The following is a 22,819-nucleotide window of genomic DNA, read 5'->3' on the forward strand; positions in this document are numbered from 1 at the left end:
TGTTGTATTACGTTTGCCAGCAGGCCATTCATGTTTAGCACAGGATTTAGTAATGCCTCTTTCCTTATTATTGATAACACCTCATAGAAAGAGAGAAAGCGAATCAGGGGGTGCCATCAGTGAAGTAGTTATTAACCCAGCATGGAATAATATGAGCATCCGCTGTCATTTAAATTTCCACTCATTACCCCTGTTATATTCAACAAACTGTCTGGCAATATTTATTTAGCATTATATTCACCTCCTTTTGTTTCAGAGAAGGACTTACATCTTGTCAGGGGAGGAGTGCTGGGTGATTGTGATAACAGACCTGGGTTGAAGTCTTTCAAATACTTTGAAGGTTTGCTTTAGGGTGCCTGGATGGGTGGGGGTTTCACTTTTGAGACTTTTCTATTGGTTCCATTGCAACAGGCAAGCTCAATCAAGTACAGCTCAAGTATTTGACATGATTTCAAATTGTATTTGAACACAGGTCTTTCTATGGAATAGCTTGCGTGTGTCTCATAGCAGCCCATAGCTTCCAATAGCATCCCACCATGTCTTGGGTGATGGCACACACCTGTCTGACCATTGATCATGGTCATCGATCAGATCCATAGATCAGTCTGGTTGATGGAGAGCACTGCCACAAGCCTCTCTATAGAGGGCACCCCCAGACCCCCAGAATGTCTTGTTTGCTGAAGCTGTGTACATTTTGTATTTGAAAGAGCAGCAGTCAATTAATCTTGATAATGTGAGAGTAGGGCCACATAACTCACATTGATAGTCCTTGTATTGTGCCAAGGGGTCATAGATCTGCTCTTCAAGACATGAATATGCAGTGGCAGAGTCAGTTATGGTTATTTTAGCTCGCATGCCCTCTGATACAATTAGTTTGTCCCCCCCCCCATTCAAAATAGGAATATAAAACCAATGGGCCAAGCCATTCTCCCATCAGTGCATTCATAAGCTCATTAAGACTATATCGCCATTTTGCCATCTTCAGACTGAGTATCTTCAACAGAATCTTTTAAATCCCTTTATATTTCAATATAAAAATCAAGTGCAGAGATAGAGTTAGAGACTCAGTCTAGAGATACCAACATTTCACTCTCAGCCTTTCCTTCATTGAAATATAAATTCAATTTCTCACAAGGGACAAACTGATATATTAATTTACATTTTCACTGGAGTGCTTCGTGGCAGTAAGTAATACAGTACTGTGTGTCATCGAGTAGATGAATACATGTGTGATGTGACTTGATACTTCCACACAGTCACTACTGTACCTACAGCAGAGAGGAAGTGGCGGAGAGAGGGCCTGTGCACTGCAGGCGGTGGCACACTCTCTATGCGATTGCAATCATGTTTCACCCACCGTCTTGTGACTGACGGCTCCATATAAAGCATGACAAATTGACAGACAGAAAGGCACTAAGCAGTTATGTGAGTTTAATGTACTCATTGACACAGACAGAGCGCTCCAAATAACCGTGATGAGCAGTCTGCTTTGTCAATGGCCCACACCCCACTGCCAGACGATTATTTTCCAACATGTACATACACAATTCAACCCGTTCAATTGTTTCCTGCTACAGGCTTTCTTTGTCATTAAACATGTTGATTAGGCCTGAAAGGAGTGAGGACATGGCAGCACGTTTTACCTTAGAGACTATACTATAAAGTAGGCTATGCTTTCCAAATGACTCAGTGGGACAGGTAGACTACACACTGTTAGATTTAAAGGGGAAACTTTTGTAGTATGTATCATTGTAATTGTTTAGGTAGAATTGGCAGAATAGGCATGTGAAGCAATTGATTGTTTTTGACACACATGGGGAAGTTATTTATACTCAACATTTTAATTGGTTTTCAGGGAGCATTAATCTAACCAAAAAAAGTCAACACATAGATGTAAAATAAGTAGAAATAAATAATAATTGAAAATGTAATAATCTAGTGGTATAATCTCACGTGTCAAATGTTTCATGGACATAATTGTGACCTTTGCCTAATGATTCAAGTGCCTCTAGTGGCACTATTGAATAAGGCTGGTGGCGCTCGCTCTCACAACACAAGCTTTGCTCAGTACCAAAAAAAATCATCACCAGTGAATCTGTCCAACCACGCGCAGGTTGTGAGTTGAACAAGCATTCAATTTAAAAAAGCCATTCTGGTCGTCCACGGATTTTTTGTTATTGATTTTTGTAAAACTTGAAGCGCATTAGGCTATTTCTTCATTGCGCTATGAGAAAAACATACAGCAACGACTAGTGCATCATGAAGAAGCTTCTCTTATACATTTCGAATACTTTTTCTAAATTAACAGTAATTAACATTTAGACAATATCATCATGATAATAACTGCTATTTGGCTATATCAACATTTTTGACTAATTTAATATTTCAAATCAGCACTGATATTTTATATATTTGAAATATGTAATGAGCTTGCATGAATTCTGAAGAAACGTATTAAGAAACAGGTTTTCAAGGCTTCTTGTGGCTAACACCGGTCAGAGCATCGTTGGAGGCGACCAAAAGTACCGCAGGCGCAGTTCCCTTCCACATTTGTACGGGAATCCAGCCCGGTTGTTCTCCAGCCAGCAGACAAATAGCATCAACGGTAGGAGGGGAAGGGATACAGACTCGTGCAGGCTAATTGTAGCAGCCAGCATTCGCAGGCGTAACACTGATCCGCCTGTGTGTGGAACTGGTGGGGTATATTCTTGAAAAGCCGTCCAAAGTATTGAGAGTGAAAAAACTGGGAGAATGTTGCACCAAGTACAATGAGCGCCCATTTGTCGCAGACACATAAACCCACATATGACTCCGTCGAATTCAAATTTGATGAGCAACACTGAAGCGTATTTGGAATCTTAAAAAGTGGATCCCTCGACTTTACAATCATGCGAAACACTTGGTTGTCTGCCCGGAGTTCGATTTTGGAATACTGGACATCGGCCATTCTATGTCTCTTTTGGATTCAGTACTCTTGTGGGATGCCTCATGTCATTCGAATAGGTAAGCGTTATTAAGTGTCTATTTATGTGTAATATGGACCGGCTATAGGTAAAGCACCAGTATCGTTCTTAGAGTGGAAATCCTATCTATTTAGGAAAGTGAAGGTATCTATCTGTGCTTGTGCAGCATCTGTGGGTTTTGGAGTAACGGTTTGCCCGTCATCTATAAAATATATATGTTTACGCTCTATTCACGGGTATGCTATCAGATGACTGTGTGCATCTAAAACAACATTGCAGAGACTATAGCCCACAGTAGTTTATACGACAGTGATACTTTGGATTAAATGCTGTGCAACTATTGTGACTTCATGTCAGGAGGCTTTGAGGCAACCACATTGTAGCCGACAGGTGTAAAAATGACCCCTACCCATGCTTGTTTGTTTCTCAATGCCATTATTTTCTTATAGTCTATTATATGTTCCCTATGTGGTTATCATGTGGCAATTGACATTGTTGATGCGTTATAAATACATCCTACATCAATACACATGATTAGTCTTCATCTCACGTCAGTTATTCATTTTGGAGAAGGTTGACATGCTTAAAAATGCTTGAAAAAGTAGAGAATGTTTGCATAGCAACACAATATAAGTATGCACAACCCAAACATATTATTTGTACTTAAGAGGGCAAATAAGGAACAACAACGTATATTAAGGTGCCCCGTGTGCTGAGACGGCACAGGTGTCGCCTGCCTTGGACAGCCGCATGACGCGTACTGTAGGCCTATGGAATGAAGGAAGTTTGTAAGCAACTCCTGCGTTGATCTCTAGTGCCTTTTTTCACAATCTTTCCCCTTTGCTTTACGGTTAATGTGATGACACAAGTGGGCGCGTGATGCTGCCCCTGTCTTTTGGAATCACTCCAAGTAAAACAATGTGAGAATTCTCATTCTGAGCGCGGAGATGTGATGAAACGTTTTGTGCGGCGAGGAGAGAGGGACAGAATGAAGATCAATACGTTTTTGTCCCAAGACAAATCGGTTTTGACAAGTGGCTCGGTGCCATGCAGGACAATTACTCAAAATGGCATTAGCCGGAAATTAACGTAGCTTTACAAGGCTCAATGTAAACGATGGAGAGCAATATGATAGGGCCCTGGACAAATGTGTGTATTTTGTCTCAACAGATAACCTAACAAGTCATTATGTAAAATAGTGAACAAACATATAAGAATATAAAATATAGTTTTAATTTTTACCAAATGTGGGGTATAATCTATTTCGCCCAAATCCAATCCATTTGTTTTTAAAGAACAGGCAGGCATATGTCTTACAGTAAAATATATGTTATTACATAGTTATTAGGCTACATCATAGTCTAGTTTTTAACCTGTCAACAAAGAACCACTAAGACAGCCATATAGGCCATACAGTCCCCATTCTAAATGATCAGATATGTTGATTTCTGGTAGTGAAATGAGTTGCCTATATATGTATTTTTTCCTATACAAATTATTAGAAAAATATTGAGAGCAAACAAAACCATGATGCCTCACTAGAAAACTATGCGTTGTATTGAGTATTACAGTTTGTCATCACTTATTCTGGCCGGTCATGTCTTGATGATTGACTGCGGCATTGTGAACAGCTATGACATTGTTGTGGAGAGTTGTGATTTCTTAGATGCTATGTAGAGTCTGCTTTGTTTTAGTGATGCAAATTGAAGACTTTTGTCTGAAAATAGCCTGTGACAGGTCTTGTTGTTGAAATGCCACAGAGCTGAGACAAATGTACCTTGAAATGTGCTACAGCTGCACTATTGCCTTTTTTTGGTGAATATTATTTATATTTTTATTCTAGTCCAGGTGCAGTTCTTTCTGTATCCGTGAGTTAGTCTTTTGACAAAAGGCAGATGAGAAGGATGTGCCAAGAAAATGTGCTGAATTTGAGTTGATGTCCACATGAACAAAAACATACAAATGCATTAGAACAGAAAAATGAAATGCATAAAAATGTGTCTGCATGTACAGTCTGAATGTGTGTGAGAGTGAGTGTGTGTGTGTGTGTGTGTGTGCGGGTTGTGTCTACTGTGCTTCTTAGGCATATTTTATACGTTAATAACATAGTGACATCTATGTCAATAACACTGTGTCTCTGTGTAAATCTGAATTTTTAAGTTCATTTCTGAGTGCCTTTTAATGGGTTTGTATATCTGTCTGCACGTAATCTACTGTATGTTTGTCTGTGACAGGACTGCCCAACCATCTTCCTGGAGATGTACCGTCCTGTGGGTTTCCAAGTCCAACCCTAATTTAACACACCTGATTTTACTAATTAGCTGCTCTAAAAGACCTTAACTAGCTGAATCAGAACTGCGAAATTAGGGTTGGACTGAAAACCTACAGAACAGTTTTCAGGAAGAGGGTTGGGCAGCCCTGGTCTATGGGCATCATCGCGTGCTCATATATGGTTTGTGTTATCCTAGGCCTAGACTATATGTGCATGCGGGGTGTCAATTGGCAGTCGCCATACTCTAGCTCCACATCAACAATTAAAAATAGGCTACTAAAATCATTCCAACCCTGATTAAAAGCCAAATGCAGTTTAGTAGGTTGACTTTAGGACTATGTGGTAGCCTGGCTGGCTGGAGTTATGGAGAGCGCATCAATGCAGCTGTAGGGAACAGCGCGTAAAGATGGCTGCAGTAGATGGCTTTGGCTAGGTAACTGCTGTTTGACTTGACATGAAACTAAACTAGAGTTTTAATCCCGGTGCGTAGCAGCGAATTCTTGCATAACGTGTTTGTAGAGTGTTAATAAGGATCGGCCCCATTTTTTTCAATTTTCACCTAAAATGACATACCCAAATCTAACTGCCTGTAGTTCAGGACCTGAAGCAAGGATATGCATATTCTTGATACCATTTGAAACGGAACACTTTGTTTGTGGAAATGTGAAAATAATGTAGGAGAATATAACACATTAGATATGGTAAAAGATAATGCAAAGAAAATCATCTTTGATTTTGCAAGAGAAAGGCCATAATGTATTATTATGTCTATGTCCTGGGAAATGTTCTTGTTACTTGCAACCTCATGCTAATCACATTAGCCTATGTTAGCTCAACCGTCCCGCGGGGGACCCACTGATCCTGTAGAGGTCCCCTATTGACTGAGGTGAGTGAAACTACAGCAACAAGGTGATAATGTCTGGAGTCAATTTAGCTTTCCATACCCTCAGTTTAGCTGAAATGACTCCGCTGTGTGCATGTACATTATGTGTGACGTTAAGAGAGTGTATCCGTGAGTATGTGTGTGAGTGTGTGTTGTGCTTGTGTATGAGTATACTATTCACACACTCACACTCTGGGTCAAAGCCATTTATCAACAGACCACCAGAGGGCCCTGTTGTAGTTCATGGTCACCGGCCAGCATCGAACAATACTTTACAATACCAATCAAGCAAGCAACATTCACTGGAAGTGGGTGGTGGTGGCGGGCCAGTAGCGTGGGGTGTTCTGTCTGTGCAGTGTCTGCTATTCGTTAGGTAGCCTAAGCAGTTCTCTCCAAGTACACCATCTGTGTAATGGTGGGCATCCAAAGTGGAGTTGTTTCCATTGATTTGAGTGCTTTTACAGTGCATAGCTCCATACTGAGGGCCAGATGGTCAATCGCACTCCTTCTGCAGGCCTGTAAACGTCTGAGGAAAGAAAAGAGAAAAGACTCTTTCTACTGTATCTAGGCCTATTTTTATTCCTCCTAACCTTCAGTGTTCTCCCTCTTCTCTTCTTTTTCTTGTCTTTGCTAAACAAGTAGTGCTCATACCATAATTTCTATGGTATATAGATAATGTATAGGATAGAGTGATTTTAGTATATTTTTGCTAGGCTACCCTGGTTGACAATGAGGTCTGGTTTTAGCTTATAATCAGTGAAGCTCAGACGCTGATTGTGTCTACCGGTGCTCATGAATAAATGTATTCTCTCAGTCATATGTGGAAACAAGGACCATGTTAAACGGTGCAACACTGTATAAAAGTCATGAATGCAGGCATTTGTTTGTGCTTTGTCAGAGACTAGACCAACAGCCTGCTGTCTGTTTCTCTAAAGCATGCCATTGAGAAAATTCTAAACAAATCGAGACATGATCTCTTTCAAGGACAGTCTCGCAAAAAGAAGCATTCTTGCATTCTAACTACCCGCTAGTCAAAGTGCTCTGAACAAATTAAGGGAATTGTTCACAAACATTGGCACATTCTATGATCTGATGACTGTATCGGTAATGTGTTTTCTGACCCTCCTTTGGTCGAATTCTCGTGAGAGATTCTCAGAGATCAATTGGTAAACTCTGATTTACCACCCCAAAATATCCCTGCACAGCGTCTATTTGCGCCTCTACCGGATGGAAACTACAAGCGTAGATCCCAATCAAAGGTGTTATCACGTGCTCCACTAAGGCAGGTATTTATCTTTTAATAACTTCTCCTTGTGGTAAAAATTATGTGGGTAAAACAAAGCGCAAATTAAAAGTACGACTCTCGGAGCATCGGAGCGCCATTGGATGCAAAAACTCGACTTACCCAGTTGCGGCCCACCTTTTGGAGCGAACCATTCTATTTCGTCCTTACATTATATCGGCATCGAACATGTCACCCTCCCTAGGAGAGGGGGTGACCTCGATAATTCATTAAATGAGAGGATGCCTGGATCTTTAATTTAAAGACCCTTGCTTCCTTCTGTCTCAACGTAGACTTTGATCTGAAGCCATTCTTGTGATTATTGTGATTTTGCTATTCATTGTAAATGTTTGTAGGCCTATGTAGCCAAATTGTATCTATGATCGTATGCTAATCATTCATGTTTTTTGTATGTTCTGTTTATATCTGAGAATTAACCAATGATATCAGGCCACACCCGGCCATGATTACAGACACCCGTGTGTGTCCTTTGACTCTATATACAGTAAATGAGTGACCCGCAGTGTCTGTCGTTATACCCTGATGAAGACAGCTTGTCTGTCGAAACGTTGGTTAATAGGTTATTCAATTATTGCATCTGAGCTCTTAGAGTTTGCGGCTCTCCTTTTCTTTTTCAAGTGTTCTAAGTTCCTAAGTTTCTTTAACCTCCAGATTTCTCTATAGCATCCTGTCTGACTTAGGGTCTAAAGCTTTACATCCAAAGCTATAGTTGTTCATTTTGTGTGTCTTCTGTTAAAGTGATGCTCCCGAACAATTGTGTAATTTCAACCAGTAGCTTTGAAAGTGGTGCTCCTGAGCCAGAACGGGTCCTCATTTCTTGCGTACTACGTCATCCAATTGTGCACTACGTCATCCATTTTGTTTGATGTTACGTCCTGGAAATGTTTTATTGAATAATAATATACAGTATACAGTATATATATATATACTAGCAATTATATATATATATACAGTATATACAGTATATATATATATATATATATATATATATACTAGCAATTTGTATGATATGTGATGAGTCCAATTCGTAGAACATGTTGTTGTGCTTAACTCTTGGAACTATAGGGGGTGCTGTTCCGCATTAGCATATTTGGGTCTCCAAATTAAACTGCCTCGTGCTAAATTCTTGATCGTACAATATGCATATTATTGTTATTATTGGATAGAAAACACTTTATAGTTTCTATAGCCGTTGGAATTTTGTCTCTGAGTGGTACAGAACAATATCTACAGCACTTTTCATGACAGGGGTCAGATTTCAGAAATTTTTACCCCTGATCTGGAGTCTGTTTTTAAGGCGACAGTGAATGCTATGAAGAAACCGACACTGCCTACGTCTTCCTCTGGGTGTCTGTACGTCATCACGTTTTGAATGGAATCGATTGCACAATCCCAGCCCATATAAAACCACAAAACGTGGGAGTACACTCTCTTTTGTTCGCGCGTCACAAGCGGGATGGACATCGGACTTGCCTCATTCCAAATCGTTGTTTAACCAGTAATATTTCTCTGGTCATGTTTTTACTCGTTATAGTTGTTAAAAACATCATAATGTAGTTAATTTGAACCGTTTTATAGCAATTTATATCCGTTTAGTGCGATTCTGAGGAATTTCTTTGTCGTGCACTTTTTAGCTTTGGGAACGTTTCGGGGGTCTCGGTCGTTGGTAGTGGACATTTCGAAGGACAGAGGACATCTATCGACCAAAAGAAATTTATAACATAGAAAGGATACATTGCCCAAGAATCTGATGGAAGAACAGCTCAAAGTAAGCAATATTTAATATGATAAATCGTTGTTCTGTCGAAATATTTTAAACGCATATTTCGCCATTTTGTTTGGTATAGCTTCACTTGGCGAACCCTGTATTGAAAAGTAAGGATAATTTTAAAAATGTAAGTCAGCGGTTGCATTAAGAACTAATTTGTCTTTCGATTCCTGTCAACTCTGTATTTTTTAGTCAAGTATATGATTAGCTTTCGATTAAACTAGATCACTCTGAAAGCTGACGTCCCTCATTTTGATGCTTGAGTTGTGACTATTTCCATTGTATAACCACGGTTTTGTATGGCTAAATATGCACATTTTCGAACAAACTGTATATGTATGTTGTAAAATGATGTTACAGGAGTGTCATCGGAAGAATTCTGAGAAGGTTAGTGAAAAAATTAATATATTTTGGCGATGATAACGTTATAGCTCCCTTTGCCTTGAATTCATGCTCTACTAACGTTTGCACATGTGGTATGCTAACTTATCGATTTATTGTGTTTTCGCTGAAAAACGCTTAGAAAATCTGAAATATGGTCTGAAATCACAAGAACTGTGTCTTTCCATTGCTATGCTTTGTCTATTTTTATGAAATGTTTTATGATGAGTAAATTGGTCATACACGTTGCTCTATCTAGTAATTCTAGTCGATTTGTGATGGTCGGTGCAATTGTAAACTGTGATTTCTACCTGAAATATGCACTTTTTTCTAACAACACCTATCCTATACCATAAATATGTTATCAGACTGTCATCTGATGAGTTTTTTTCTTGGTTTGTGGCTATCAATATCTTAGTTTAGCCGAATTGGTGATAGCTAGTGGTGGAGAGAGAAAATGGTGGACAAAGAAAGATGGTGTATTTTGCTAACGTGGTTAGCTAATAGATTTACATATTGTGTCTTCCCTGTAAAACATTTTAAAAAACAGAAATGATGGGTTTATTCACAAGATCTGTATCTTTCATCTGGTGTCTTGGACTTGTGATTTAATGATATTTAGATGCTACTATTTACTTGTGAAGCTATGCTAGCGATGCTAATCAGTGTGGGGGGGGTGGGGGGTGATCCCGGATACGGGGTTGAGAGGCGGTAAAAGTTAAGATCCTGGACTTCGTCTTTCAATTATGCCAACTTCAATGGATGCCAATGGTTATGTAACAAATTCAGCCAACCACTGAGCTTTGAGTATACTTCATTTGACATGAGGTAGGCTATAGCACCCATTTTAAAATGTAAAATGACAAAATTTACGACAGTTAGAGGGAAGTTACTGAAAGCTATGTGATGCAATGCAACTATATAAATACCTGATCAACCGGTATTGGAAAATATGGATTTTTCAACAGCTTAGAACAATGGCAATGATTATATATATATATATATATATATATATATATATATATATATATATATATATATATATATATGAATGGCTCACTCTCATGCCTCACTGTCATAGAGCAGCCAATGCTTATGCTGAGAACCAATGAAATTACAAACCAGCCCACAAGCCATTTAATAGATACTTATAGTTATGCTTATTTAATTGTTGTTGGAGGCAGAAGATTGATTAAACTAATTTATAGTCTCTTGTCTCTTATTTCATAATGCTGCTTTTCAGTGCCAGACAGGGATGTATTGAATATTCAATTACTTTGTCTACCTAATACTTCATCATGGCCAGTTAATCAATCTTCCTCATGATATGACATCGCTTTCATTTCTTTTGCTCCCTTTTGCCCCTCTTCCTCAAACAGCCGGTGTCTGCGTTGTCATTTTGTCTCCCCAAATGTAATTTATGCTTTGGGGAAAACACTACCTAAATACCTTTTGTGTGTGAAATAACAGTCGAGAAGTCTCAAGATGTATTTGCTGCTGTATGCAATGTGACTGTTCCAAAGCCACACTTCTGTGAGGAGAATTAGAGCTGCGTTTGCTAGCTGCTGCTCGGTTGAAATTCTCCAAACACGACGAGTCACTTCAGAGGCTGGTCTTTATCCCTCCCAACCAGAAAATGTTCTTCATGTGATTAGCCTCTCCAGAATGCAGGCGAGAAGGAGAGCGCTCTCCGTTCACACTCTCTCTCACATACACACACAAACACACACTTGCCTAGATCCTCCTCACCGGGGTTCACGCAAACTTCTCATTTTAAATGACTCGCAAATATTTCAAGAGGCTGCAAAAAGGGCCGTGGTATAGTACTTCGCTTCCATTTATACAAAAGTTGAACTCAAGACCGTGTGCAAAAGAATTCACCGCAGAGTTCCGACAACAGAAAGAAGAGAGAGAAATAGTTGTGCTAGATAAAGAAAGGCAACAGCGAGTGGTGAACACATCAACAGTTGTGTGAAGTTAAGATGGCCGTCAATTGCCAGAGTGGAAAACATATATTTAATTTTCATGTAAATGTAATCTGTCCCTAGACAGAAGAGGAGGAGGCAAGCAGGGAGAATCCTCTTGGCAGAGAGCTAGGCTAGCAGCCTGGGAGTTGTTGTGGTGCATACGAACAAAGACTGGGAGAGGTCACAGTACAATTGTATCCAGCGAGAGTGGGCTCCTTTGATGTGTGTGATGCAGTGATCTCTGTTAGTGACGCAGAGACAGAGGAGGAGATTGAAAGGGAAGAAGGATACAACAGTTATTCAACCTGTACCAACACACTTCACTCGCCCACTCGTACACACATGCACAATATACACAACGTCTTCACTTAATAACTCATGCCAGCAGGCTTCTCTCTCTCTCTCTCTCTCTCTCTCTCTCTCTCTCTCTCTCTCTCTCTCTCTCTCTCTCTCTCTCTCTCTCTCTCTCTCTCTCTCTCTCTCTCTCTCTCTCAACTACTACATCCATAGTGACACTTCAACTAACACACATAAACGCACGCTCACAAAAACTCCATCCACAAACACACTCCAGAACATATGTCTGGTCTCACAGGGGCTCTTGTACACAATCCAATTCCATTCGCTGTCAGCACACTTGCGGCCCGTCATTAGCTTCAATATAGCTGATGAGAAACGGCAGATGTTCTTTTTGTTCAGGAGAGGGCCCTGTCTCAGAATGTGTTGTTTCCAGTTCTCCGCTGTCAGCAGGACACACTGTTTCTGCTCCATAGGAGACAAAATGTTACCCTACAAACAAGCAAACACTCCAGGCAATATACTGAAATATAGGGCTACTGTTAGGAATTTTCATATTAATGTGTTATGAATACAGACATATGTCACAGTAAGTGACATATAACTAATATGTCAGCTTGGGTGACATATAACCACAATGGTTAAATGTCACCATTTTGACATAATCTAATGAGATTCTAATGAAAGACAATAATAGGAAAGGTTTAATATCATGCCTTATGAAAACGTTGACGAGGTCAACAAGAGGTCATACAGAGACACAACGTGTCAACACCGAGATGATTATATGCTATACTTAGCAGCAAACGCTGTCTCAAGAAAGTGTACACCTGCCCGTGTACATTAGTAGAGCTGTTGTATTATGCACGCTAGGTAATGATTATTAAATCCATTGAGGATTAATGTAACGGATATCCCTAACAGTAAGGTAACCCTATGACACAGTAGGGCCTTTTAGCTACACAGCTAGCCTAGCTGTGTTCCCACACCAGATGGCGTTTTCATATCATACTACAAAGTGTGCGCTCCACAGTGAAAGATCTGCGGCAAGCATATGCTTCTGATACCTATTTCAGTGAATAATACTGAGCAACCCTCACATCAATGCGTCCGTCTAGTTCTGAAGAAATTAGCCAAAAACTTGAGTTTGGGTAGGAGTTTTATTGAGTAAGGTTTCAGTATTTACTGTTGATGTTTTTCTAGATTATTCTTCTGTATTCGGTATGAAGAATTGAGGTAATGTATTGAATTGAACATAACCAAAAACTGCTTGCACGCATGTGAAAGTCAGGCAAATGGCCACCTGATAAAGTCAGTTAACCATCTCCCTGTCTTTCCCCAGCAGCCTTCTGGGACTAAATGTCATTATAGCAGCCGGATGTGTGCTTTCCTGGATTTGACAGTGTTTTAAAATTCATGGCTTGTCAATGTTTTTTTTTTTTGGTTGTAAATGTTGCTGTACCGAGGCAATGAATCAAATTTCCTGCTGTAGCCATTCGTCTTTATTACGTGCCCTTGTCCTTTCAGTTTGACTCCCTCTCTCAGCCTCCTCCGGGTTCTGCTGGAAAAGTCAAATCAAATTAAAACAGACAGGAAACCTTGATCACCAGCCATTTTATTTTGTGGGTCATGGAGCTCTATAGCATGGTTAATTGGAACTGATCTTGTTGGTGGAACATTTGGCAGGTATTTGTTACATTTCAGCGCGGGGAGCAATTTCTCTTTGGATTTGTAAATGTGCACCCATGAATGCGCCCAAGCACAACATGCACACACCAAGATGTGTTCACAGAGGGGTGGCAGGTAGAGTGTTGGGCCAGTAACCGAAAGGTCGCTGATCTGAATCCCCAAGCCGGCAAGGTGGAAAGATCTGCCATTCTGCCCTTGAGCAAGACACTTAACCCACAACAACAACTGCTCCCTGGGCTCCGATGACGTGAACATCGATTAAGGCAGCCCCCCGCACCTCTCTGATTCAGAGGGGTTGAGTTAAATGCGAAAGTCACATTTCGGTTGAATGCATTCAGTTGTGCAACTGACTTGGTATCCCCTTTCCATTACCATCCTACACATGCATACACACACAAAACGCACACACCGCTATGGTCTCCCATTATTTCTCCCTCCACGCTGCAGTATAAGCGAAAGAGAGAGAGAGAGAGAGAGAGAGAGAGAGAGAGAGAGAGAGAGAGAGAGAGAGAGAGAGAGAGAGAGAGAGAGACGCAGCTCGGGAGACTCTTATTTAGTTTGTTAATTAGCTTGAACCTTTTGATCCAAGCAAGATTAAAAACAGAGCCTTTATTTCATCGCCTTTCAAATAGGCATTCAACGGAGCAGTTTCCCCTGCCTTCTCTATAAAAATACTGCCTTATCTGTCCATGGACTGTGTATACTGGTGTAACTATGCAGCTCTAAGACACCCCTTGTTACACAGGCATTACAACAGCGAGACCTTTTCTCCTCCTCTTTATAGTAATCAGGATTTGACACCGAAGGTATCAGTGGCCTGCACGGGTTTAAATCCTATTTAGCTTGGACTTAGTGCAATGTACAGGGCTTGGTATGATTTCATTCTGCCCTTTTAATCGGGCACCTTTTTGATGGGTGTGCTGAAAATGTCAGGTCTGGTCGTGTGATTCCTTCCCTGCATTGTGTGTGAGGTTTTATGGCTGGGGGGGGGGGGGGGGGTGTAATGTGTGTGTAGTGTGGTGTAAATGTGTGTATATGTGACTCGTTTCAGGAAACTAGGCGTGTGTCACTACTTCACAGAGTCGAACGTAAACGTAAACCTTGAACGTAAACCTTTTTTTAATCAAATTTCATTTTTTGTCAGAAATGCCTTCTGGAACATGTGAACTTTCATGTGCCTTAATAACAAAATAACAAACTTGTATGCCATCTGTAAATACAAATAACATTGTTAAATAACAAGCCTAGTTGGTTTAGCCAAGGAAAAAGTCAGGAACCTTCCCGCTAGCCGTGATTGGCCGAGATAATGGATGGGCTGGACATGCCGAGAGATGAGTTGTAGCACGCTCCTGTCTATAACATGATCTGGTTAATACAGTATGTGTAGGTAATCCCTTCTAAAGCAGATTTTTTTTAAAGATATCATGTAATAGATCTGCAAAAGTGTTGCTCTCCACTTTCTGGAATTAGAGTATGATAGCTAAGGAGGTGAAGAAGATTCTGGCCTTTGATTGCAAATATGCAGAGGGAGTCGAAAAGAGAACACACAGTCTGTTGTATAATACAGCTGTTTCCGGATTACATCTTCAAACTAAGGGCAACCATGGCCTCCGTGACAGAGAGGGAGGAAAAGCGTCCATCCATACGGGTAAAATAGTCTAGCTAGCTACATTTTCAGATATTATACGTTTTTTATTTAGTCAGAAAGTTCAAGCGTACTCTTAGCTATCTAGCTAATGTTAGCTGGCTGGCTCGCTAGCTAATGTTACATGTATGATCTGTTTAGTAATATTATTCACATCTCAGAGCCATTTGCATTGCTAGTTATAGCCTAATGTTAGCTAGCTAACATTGAACCTGTTTGGTTAGCTACCTACAGATTCATCCAGGGTAGTAACATTATGAGTTGGGATTAGGGTTAATTGTTTAGCATGTCTAAACAAAAGACTTCACTATGCAAGTAACCATTTCAATAGAATGTTCATGATGTCACTGCGACAACTGTCGATAGATGTAGCTGGTAAATTCGCTCTGGCTAACTACTCCAATTTCAGAGAACTCTCATGGGAGTGTGCAAGAGCGCAGAATAACTGATGAATTTACAAACACGCGTTGAATATGGCCGGTGTCAGTAAACTTTGGCAAAAAAGCTTAATTAAATTGTTGTCAGTAGCATAGTTACAGTCACCAACACTCTGGACTCTCTCTCTACCGCACCTGCTGTCTCTAACTCTGAATGATCGGCTATGAAAAGCCTACTGACATTTACTCCTGAGGTGCTGACCTGTTGCACCCTCTACAACCACTGTGATTATTATTATCTGACCCTGCTGGTCATCTATGAACGTTTGAACATCTTGACCATGTTCTGTTTTAATCTCCACCCGGCACAGCCAGAAGAGGGCTGGACACACCTCAGAGCCTGGTTCCTCTCTAGGTTTCTTCCTAGGTTCTGGCCTTTCTAGGGAGTTTTTCCTAGCCACCGTGCTTCTACATTTGCATTGCTTGCTGTTTGGGGATTTAGGCTGGGTTTCCTTATAGCACTTTGTGACATCGGCTGATGTAAAAAGGGCTTTATACATACATTTGATTGATAAAAACAGCCTAACCAGCTCTGCTAGGACAAGTAAAATGGTCAGAGTGAGCTGTTCTCTCATTTGAGTATGGAAGTAGCTAGCAAGCTAGCCAACGTTAGCCAGTTAGCTTGGGTGCTTGACTGCCGTTGTGAGGTCAGAACGCTCGGATCAACTCTACTCGTCCAGTGTGTGCTCTGAACACTGAGAGCAAAACGCTCTGAATTTATGAACAGACAATCTAACAATGCTCTGAGTTTACGAACGCCCAGAAAGCACTCTGAGCGCACTCTGGGACTCCAGATTGAGTTTACGAACACACCCATAGTATAAACCAGCCTTTAGTCTTTGGTTGTTTAGTACATGGCCTCACATGTGAATACTTAAAGAGATGGGTGGGGCTAAGGCTTAAGAGGGTGTGAACGATGCTGAATGGGTGTAGACAAAGAAGTGCGCTCCAGGGCCATTTTCTCAAAAGTGAGGTTACAAGTTTATCAACTTTCAAAGCAGAATTACTTTCCCATTGTTCCTCAACTGTAGTGTATGATATACCATTTCAAATGTTGATACATAGGACCGAATCGAGCTGGTCGGTTACATAAGTGCTAGCGTCTGTGTGTGCATGCTACCAATCAACAGTGGCGAGTGTGCTGGGAAGGACTCATCCTCCATTCCCCCCTTGGTGAGGGGGAGCAGATAAGACAAACCTCCCTGGGCCAAACCATTGCAAATGTATGGCTATCACTCTGGGGAAACAGAGATCCCTTTAAGACAGTTCCGACCTCACACCTTTTTCCCCGGCGGCGACAGTCGGCAACTATATCAGGAGAGATACCGCTCGAGCTTCCGCGTTTACTGCACTCGCTCACTCCCTCACTCCCTCCATTGACTGATAGATTGGAGGTTGGAAGCCACTGTCAATTTAGTTAACACCGTGAAAGCACCTGGAGATCCCTCTCTGGTCTCTCTGTGTGCTATATAAGACAACCTGGGTATCCTCCTCTGTCTAAGGGAATGTTTAACTGTCTACTGTCCGACTGTCCCCGGGGTGCACTATGGTTAACCACAGAGTGTATGCTGTGAATCACTTAAGGGCTGCCCTTCTGCATGTGCCCAGACGAAGATAGATGGGACTCGAGATGGAGATTATCATTAATGGGGAGGGATGGGAGAGGAATTGAATGGGGGAGTGGAAGTTAGTGGGCGACTTGGGATTGTCGGTGCAGATCAGCTAAGCTATTAGCGATGCTTGCATGAATCATAGCATTAGCAGAAGGGCATTCCATCCAATGTTCAGAACAGTACCCTTCCCTCAGGTCACCACTACAGATGTTCTTTGCGAAGTGAGCGAGAATCTTAGAAGGCCTGGGATGGCTGTCATAGTAACAGCAGCTTATGTTGCCAATTTGCGACGTGATTGGATGACGGCGACCCTTTTTTTTGTCAAGAATGAAGTGTTTGATTGGTCCTTGGTCTAATCAGCATGCTTATTCTCCAAAATCAATTCTCTATCAAAGAGAGATTTAATGAGGAGTTTTGCTGCTGTGCTTTTCTCAAATATAATTTTTTTCACTCTCAACTTTCGCCTCAGTTTTTTTATAACGTCTGATTCGTTCACTTATTAAACGGTTTCCAGTTACTCACAGTAGCGCTCAGTTTGGTTCTGCAGTGTTATAGTTCTGTTCTAATTCGGCAGTCTTTTTTGGTTAACCACAGTCCTCTTTGTCATGACATGGGTTTTGACTCCACAATTGGTCTTTGATTAGTTACATGAACCTTATTGTGCAGTAACACTGTCTATGAACCATCTGTGTACGATGCATTTTAGTGTTCATATCATGGCTCAGTCTATATACAGTACAAAGGTTATACATACATTCGTAATGCATCGCCTACTGGAGGCTTATAGACATTGGTACTAAAATCTGTCACTGTTCATTTGATCACTAGTAGGGTGGTTTGCATATTGCTCGAAGATGTGATGAAAATGAGTACTGAATCGCTGGCTACAAGTCCAGCAGAACAGGAGTCAGTCAAGCAAAGAAAAGTCAATCTCTCGAACAAAAAACCTTGACCTTTTAACTTCAACCTGATATTACACGCAATATACAGAGAGTGAGAAATCTGGTCTATATTCTGCATTAAACAAAGAGCAATTTTGAAACTGGTTAATTAGGTAAACTAAGTGCACGACATCAAGGGTAAACTTGATATGATAAAATTTGCATGAGCAACAATAGTCTTTAATCAGCGACTATTATTTGCTTAGATGAAAAGAATCAGCTGAAGGATGTCACAGCAATCACATGCAAATGTAACGAGACATCTGCAATGTATTAATTACTCTGAAGTCGGAAGTAAACAATGTTTATCATATTTGTCCATGGTTTGTTTATGCTAATCATTTTATATCAAATTAATTATTTTTCTATGTATTTTCTATACAGTGTATATATATATGATTCAGCCTAGTAGAATATTCTATAACAGGACAGAGATGTTGTCATGTTGCCATGGCAATGTGCTCATTGTTTGTATTTCCTCTGTGTTATTCGTGATATATATCACCACCTTCACCACCTTTTCATATAATCTTCAAGATTATAGTCTTCATATACGTATGGAATCCTTTCATACAATCATCCCTTCGGCCATCCTGCTACCATCTAAAACATGACGTCAGCCAGGGATAGCAAATGTGCAGCTCTGTCCACAAGTGAGCACATTACACTAGAAATAGGGGAAATATGGAGAAATGTCAAAGGCACTGCTGGGTCATTCTGCTAAGGCCCAAGAACATTGAGGTGAGAGGTGCATCAGTGACCTCTAGGATTGGAGATAAACACAGGAAATAGCAGCTTAGAAACCGCCCTCTACGACAATGCGATGTCTAGACGGTAAAATATATTACGGAAATGTAGCGGAGCATTGTAGCTTAGAAACAGCAATACCCTGAATGTCTAAAGTGATCTATTCTAAATGTCAGACATTAGGGTTGAGGAGAGGGTAAGGCTACCTTTGGTGATAATACAGAAAATCCTCTGCTTTTTCATGGGATTGGTATTGTACTTCACCCTTACATCCTGAATACATGAAAACATTTACATATAATCCCAACATGGTGTCATTATATATGTCAAAATATTGAAATGTATTATTAGTTATGTAACTTCCTTTCACATTGCTTATCTCACTAATTATTTTGATTTCATTCAACCAAATTATACTTGTACCTACTATGTATTGTATGGCATTTTGCAAAGTACAGTATCTCCCATTAAAACAAGAGGCCCTCAACATTGCCAGTCTGCTTGTTGTACTGTAATATATGACCAACAGAGAAAGGCCACACTTAAAATGATTGGCATGCAGGTGGCGTCCCAGAATGAATGCTTGTTTAATGCCCTGCACTTGATCTCTCTGCACTGTCCACGTATGGATCTCCTGTCTGTCTCAAGGAGAAACTACTTTAAATGTGCACAGGCCCATTCCTGAAGTAGACATAGGCATTCTGTGGAGAGAAACCTGCAATGTAAGTCATGTTTGAATACTTTTCAAATGAATCCTTACTTCTTCCCTTCATTGGGTTTGTTTACATGCACACAATAATATGATTATTGTGAATACTCAGATGAATATGATAGTTCTATTAAAACGTTTGCATGCTTTGCAAGAAGAACAATTTCCTTAATAATCCTTTTTACATGGACACATCTGAAATCAGGCTACCTGATGGGACTTTGATAAATTCAGAAAATTGGCAGTCAAAATAAACGTTCTACCATACCGACCATGTTATTTTTTGTTCGGACATATAAAGTTAGTATGTGAAAACTACAGGTAACTGCCAAAATAAAGGAAACACCAACATAAAGTGTTTTAATAGAGCGTTGCACCACCACGAGCCAGAACAGCTCCAGTGCGCCTTGGCATAGATTCTACCAGTGTCTGGAACTCTATTGGAGGGATACGACACATTCTTCCACGAGAAATTCCATAATTTGGTATTTTGTTACTAGTGGTGGAAAACGGTGTCTCAGGAGCTGCTCCAGAATCTCCCATAAGTGTTCAATTGGGTTAAGATCTGGTGACTGAGAAGGCCATGGCATATGATTTACATCATTTTCATGCTCATCAAACCATTCAGTGACCACTCGTGCCCTGTGGATAGGGGCATAGCCATGGTAGCCAAAATAATGGCCTACCCAGCATTTTCATACATGGCCCTAAGCATGATGGGATGTTAATTGCTGAACTACCTCAGGAACCACACCTGTGTGGAAGCACCTGCTTTCAATATACTGTATTTGAGGTCGACCGATTAATCGGCAGGGCCGATTAATTAGGGCCAATTTCAAGTTTTCATAACAATCGGTAATCGGCATTTTTGGACACTGATTATGGCCGATTACATTGCAATCCATGAGGAGACTGCGTGGCAGGCTGACTACCTGTTATGCCAGTGCAGCAAGGAGCCAAGGTAAGTTGCTAGCTAGCATTAAACATATCTCATAAAAAAATAATCAATCTTCACATAATCACTAGTTAACTACACATGGTTGATGATATTACTAGGTTAACTAGCTTGTTCTGCGTTGCATATAATCAATGCGGTGCCTGTTAATTTATCATTGAATCACAGCTTCAACTTTGCCAAACGGGTGATGATTTAACAAAAGCGCATTCGCAAAAAAAGCCAAATCGTCGCAATAATGTACCTAACCATAAACATCAATGCCTTTCTTAAAATCAATACAGAAGTATATATTTTTAAACCGGCATATGTAGTTAAAAGAAATTCATGTTAGCAGGCAATATTAACTAGGGAAATTGTGTCACTTCTCTTGCGTTCAGTGCAAACAGAGTCAGGGTATATGCAGCAGTTTGGGCCACCTGGCTCGTTACGAACTGTTGAAAGGCCACTTATTCCTAACAAAGACCGTATTAATTTGCCAGACTTTTACATAATTATGACATAACATTGAAGGTTGTGCAATGTAACAGCAATATTTAGACTTAGGGTTGCCACCCGTTCGATAAAATACGGAACGGTTCCGTATTTCACTGAAAGAATAAATGTTTTGTTTTCAAAATGATAGTTTCCGGATTTGACCATATTAATGACCAAAGGCTTGTATATCTGTGTGTTTATTATATTAGAATTAAGTATATGATTTGATATTTGATAGAGCAGTCTGACTGAGCAGTGGAAGGCAGCAGCAGGCTCGTAAGCATTCATTCAAACAGCAGCTCTTAGCAATGCTTGAAGCACAGCATTGTTTATGGCTCCGAGCCTGAGATTAGGCTTTCAATACTTACGTGCCTATAAGAACATTCAATAGTCAAAGGTATATGAAATACAAATGGTATAGAGAGAAATAGTCCTATAATTCCTATAATAACTACAACCTAAAACTTCTTAACTAGAAATACGGAAGATTCAATACTGAAGACTCACCGGCTTTCATATGTTCTGAGCAAGGAACTTAAACGTTTGCTTTTTTACATGGCACATATTGCACTTTTACTTTCTTCTCCAACACTGTTTTTGCATTATTTAAACCAAATTGAACATGTTTCATTATTTATTTGTGACTAAATTTATTTTATTTATGTATTATATTAAGTTAAAATAAAAGTGTTCATTGTTCATTCAGTATCGTTGTAATTGTCATTATTACAAATATATATATAAAAATCGTCCGATTAATCGGTATCAGCTTTTTTTGGTCCTCCAATAATCGGTATCGGTATCGGCGTTGAAAAATCATAATCGGTCGACCTCTACACTGTATCCCTCATTTATTCAAGTGTTTCCACGAATTTGGCAGTTATCTGTATTTCTATGATGCGTACTTAGAGTTTTTCCGAACTCTCTTCACTCACGCAAAAGAGGGAGGCTTGCACTGCTGGTGTAGGACATGCACAGATCCAATACACCACTGGAACTCCAATTAAGGTGTTTACATGTCCCAATAATTCGAAAGATTGCTCAGAAATCCAGTTTTTTTAATCAGCGTATGCTTACTTCGATTATGACCAATTAAGATAAGCAGAGTAAGGTGTTTACATGACTAATGCCATACTCGGCCTACTGCTGTCACGCCCTGACCTTAGAGATCCTTTTTATGTCTCTATTTTGGTTTGGTCAGGGCGTGAGTTGGGGTGGGCATTCTATGTTTTGTGTTCTATGTTTTCTATTTCTGTGTGTTTGGCCGGGTGTGGTTCTCAATCAGAGGCAGCTGTCTATCGTTGTCTCTGATTGAGAACCATACTTAGGTAGCCTTTTCCCACCTGTGTTTTGTGGGTAGTTGTTTTCTGTTTTGTGTCTGCACCAGACAGAACTGTTTCAGTTTCGTTCGTTCTCTTTGTTGTTTTTGTTATTCAGTGTTCAGTTTTATTAATAAATCATGAACACTTACAACGCTGCGCTTTGGTCCACTTCTTCATGCAACGATGGCCGTTACAACTGCCATCAAGTTATTAGTGTGCATGTAAACATACTCATTGAAGTAATCACTGATCTGACCAGATTGGATAGGTAAAAGTAAGGGTTACAAAACACAGCTTCCACCAATCCACATTATGTCAAATTTGTTATTATGTCAAGGAAAGTAGGAAGGAAGGATGCATTTTTTAGGTAATTGAACAGGGCAGTAATGATAAAGTTACTGGAAATATACATGGTAGGCCTGTACATTATACTCTATGTATGTATAGAAT

At 40.2% G+C, this 22,819-nt stretch overlaps 1 protein-coding gene across 1 annotated transcript in view; it reads left to right on the forward strand.

The window, feature by feature from the left end:
* The first annotated feature begins 2,888 nt into the window (after positions 1 to 2,888).
* The window catches only part of LOC120031587 (glutamate receptor ionotropic, kainate 3-like), a 143,341-nt gene continuing 123,410 nt past the window's right edge, over positions 2,889 to 22,819 (forward strand). The window contains exon 1 of the mRNA XM_038977396.1: positions 2,889 to 3,003. Within this exon, the coding sequence (XP_038833324.1) occupies positions 2,889 to 3,003 (115 nt within the window). The remainder of the gene's footprint in view (positions 3,004 to 22,819) is intronic.

This window comes from Salvelinus namaycush, chromosome 37, assembly GCF_016432855.1.
Source record: "Salvelinus namaycush isolate Seneca chromosome 37, SaNama_1.0, whole genome shotgun sequence".
NCBI classification, from domain to species: Eukaryota; Metazoa; Chordata; class Actinopteri; order Salmoniformes; family Salmonidae; genus Salvelinus; species Salvelinus namaycush.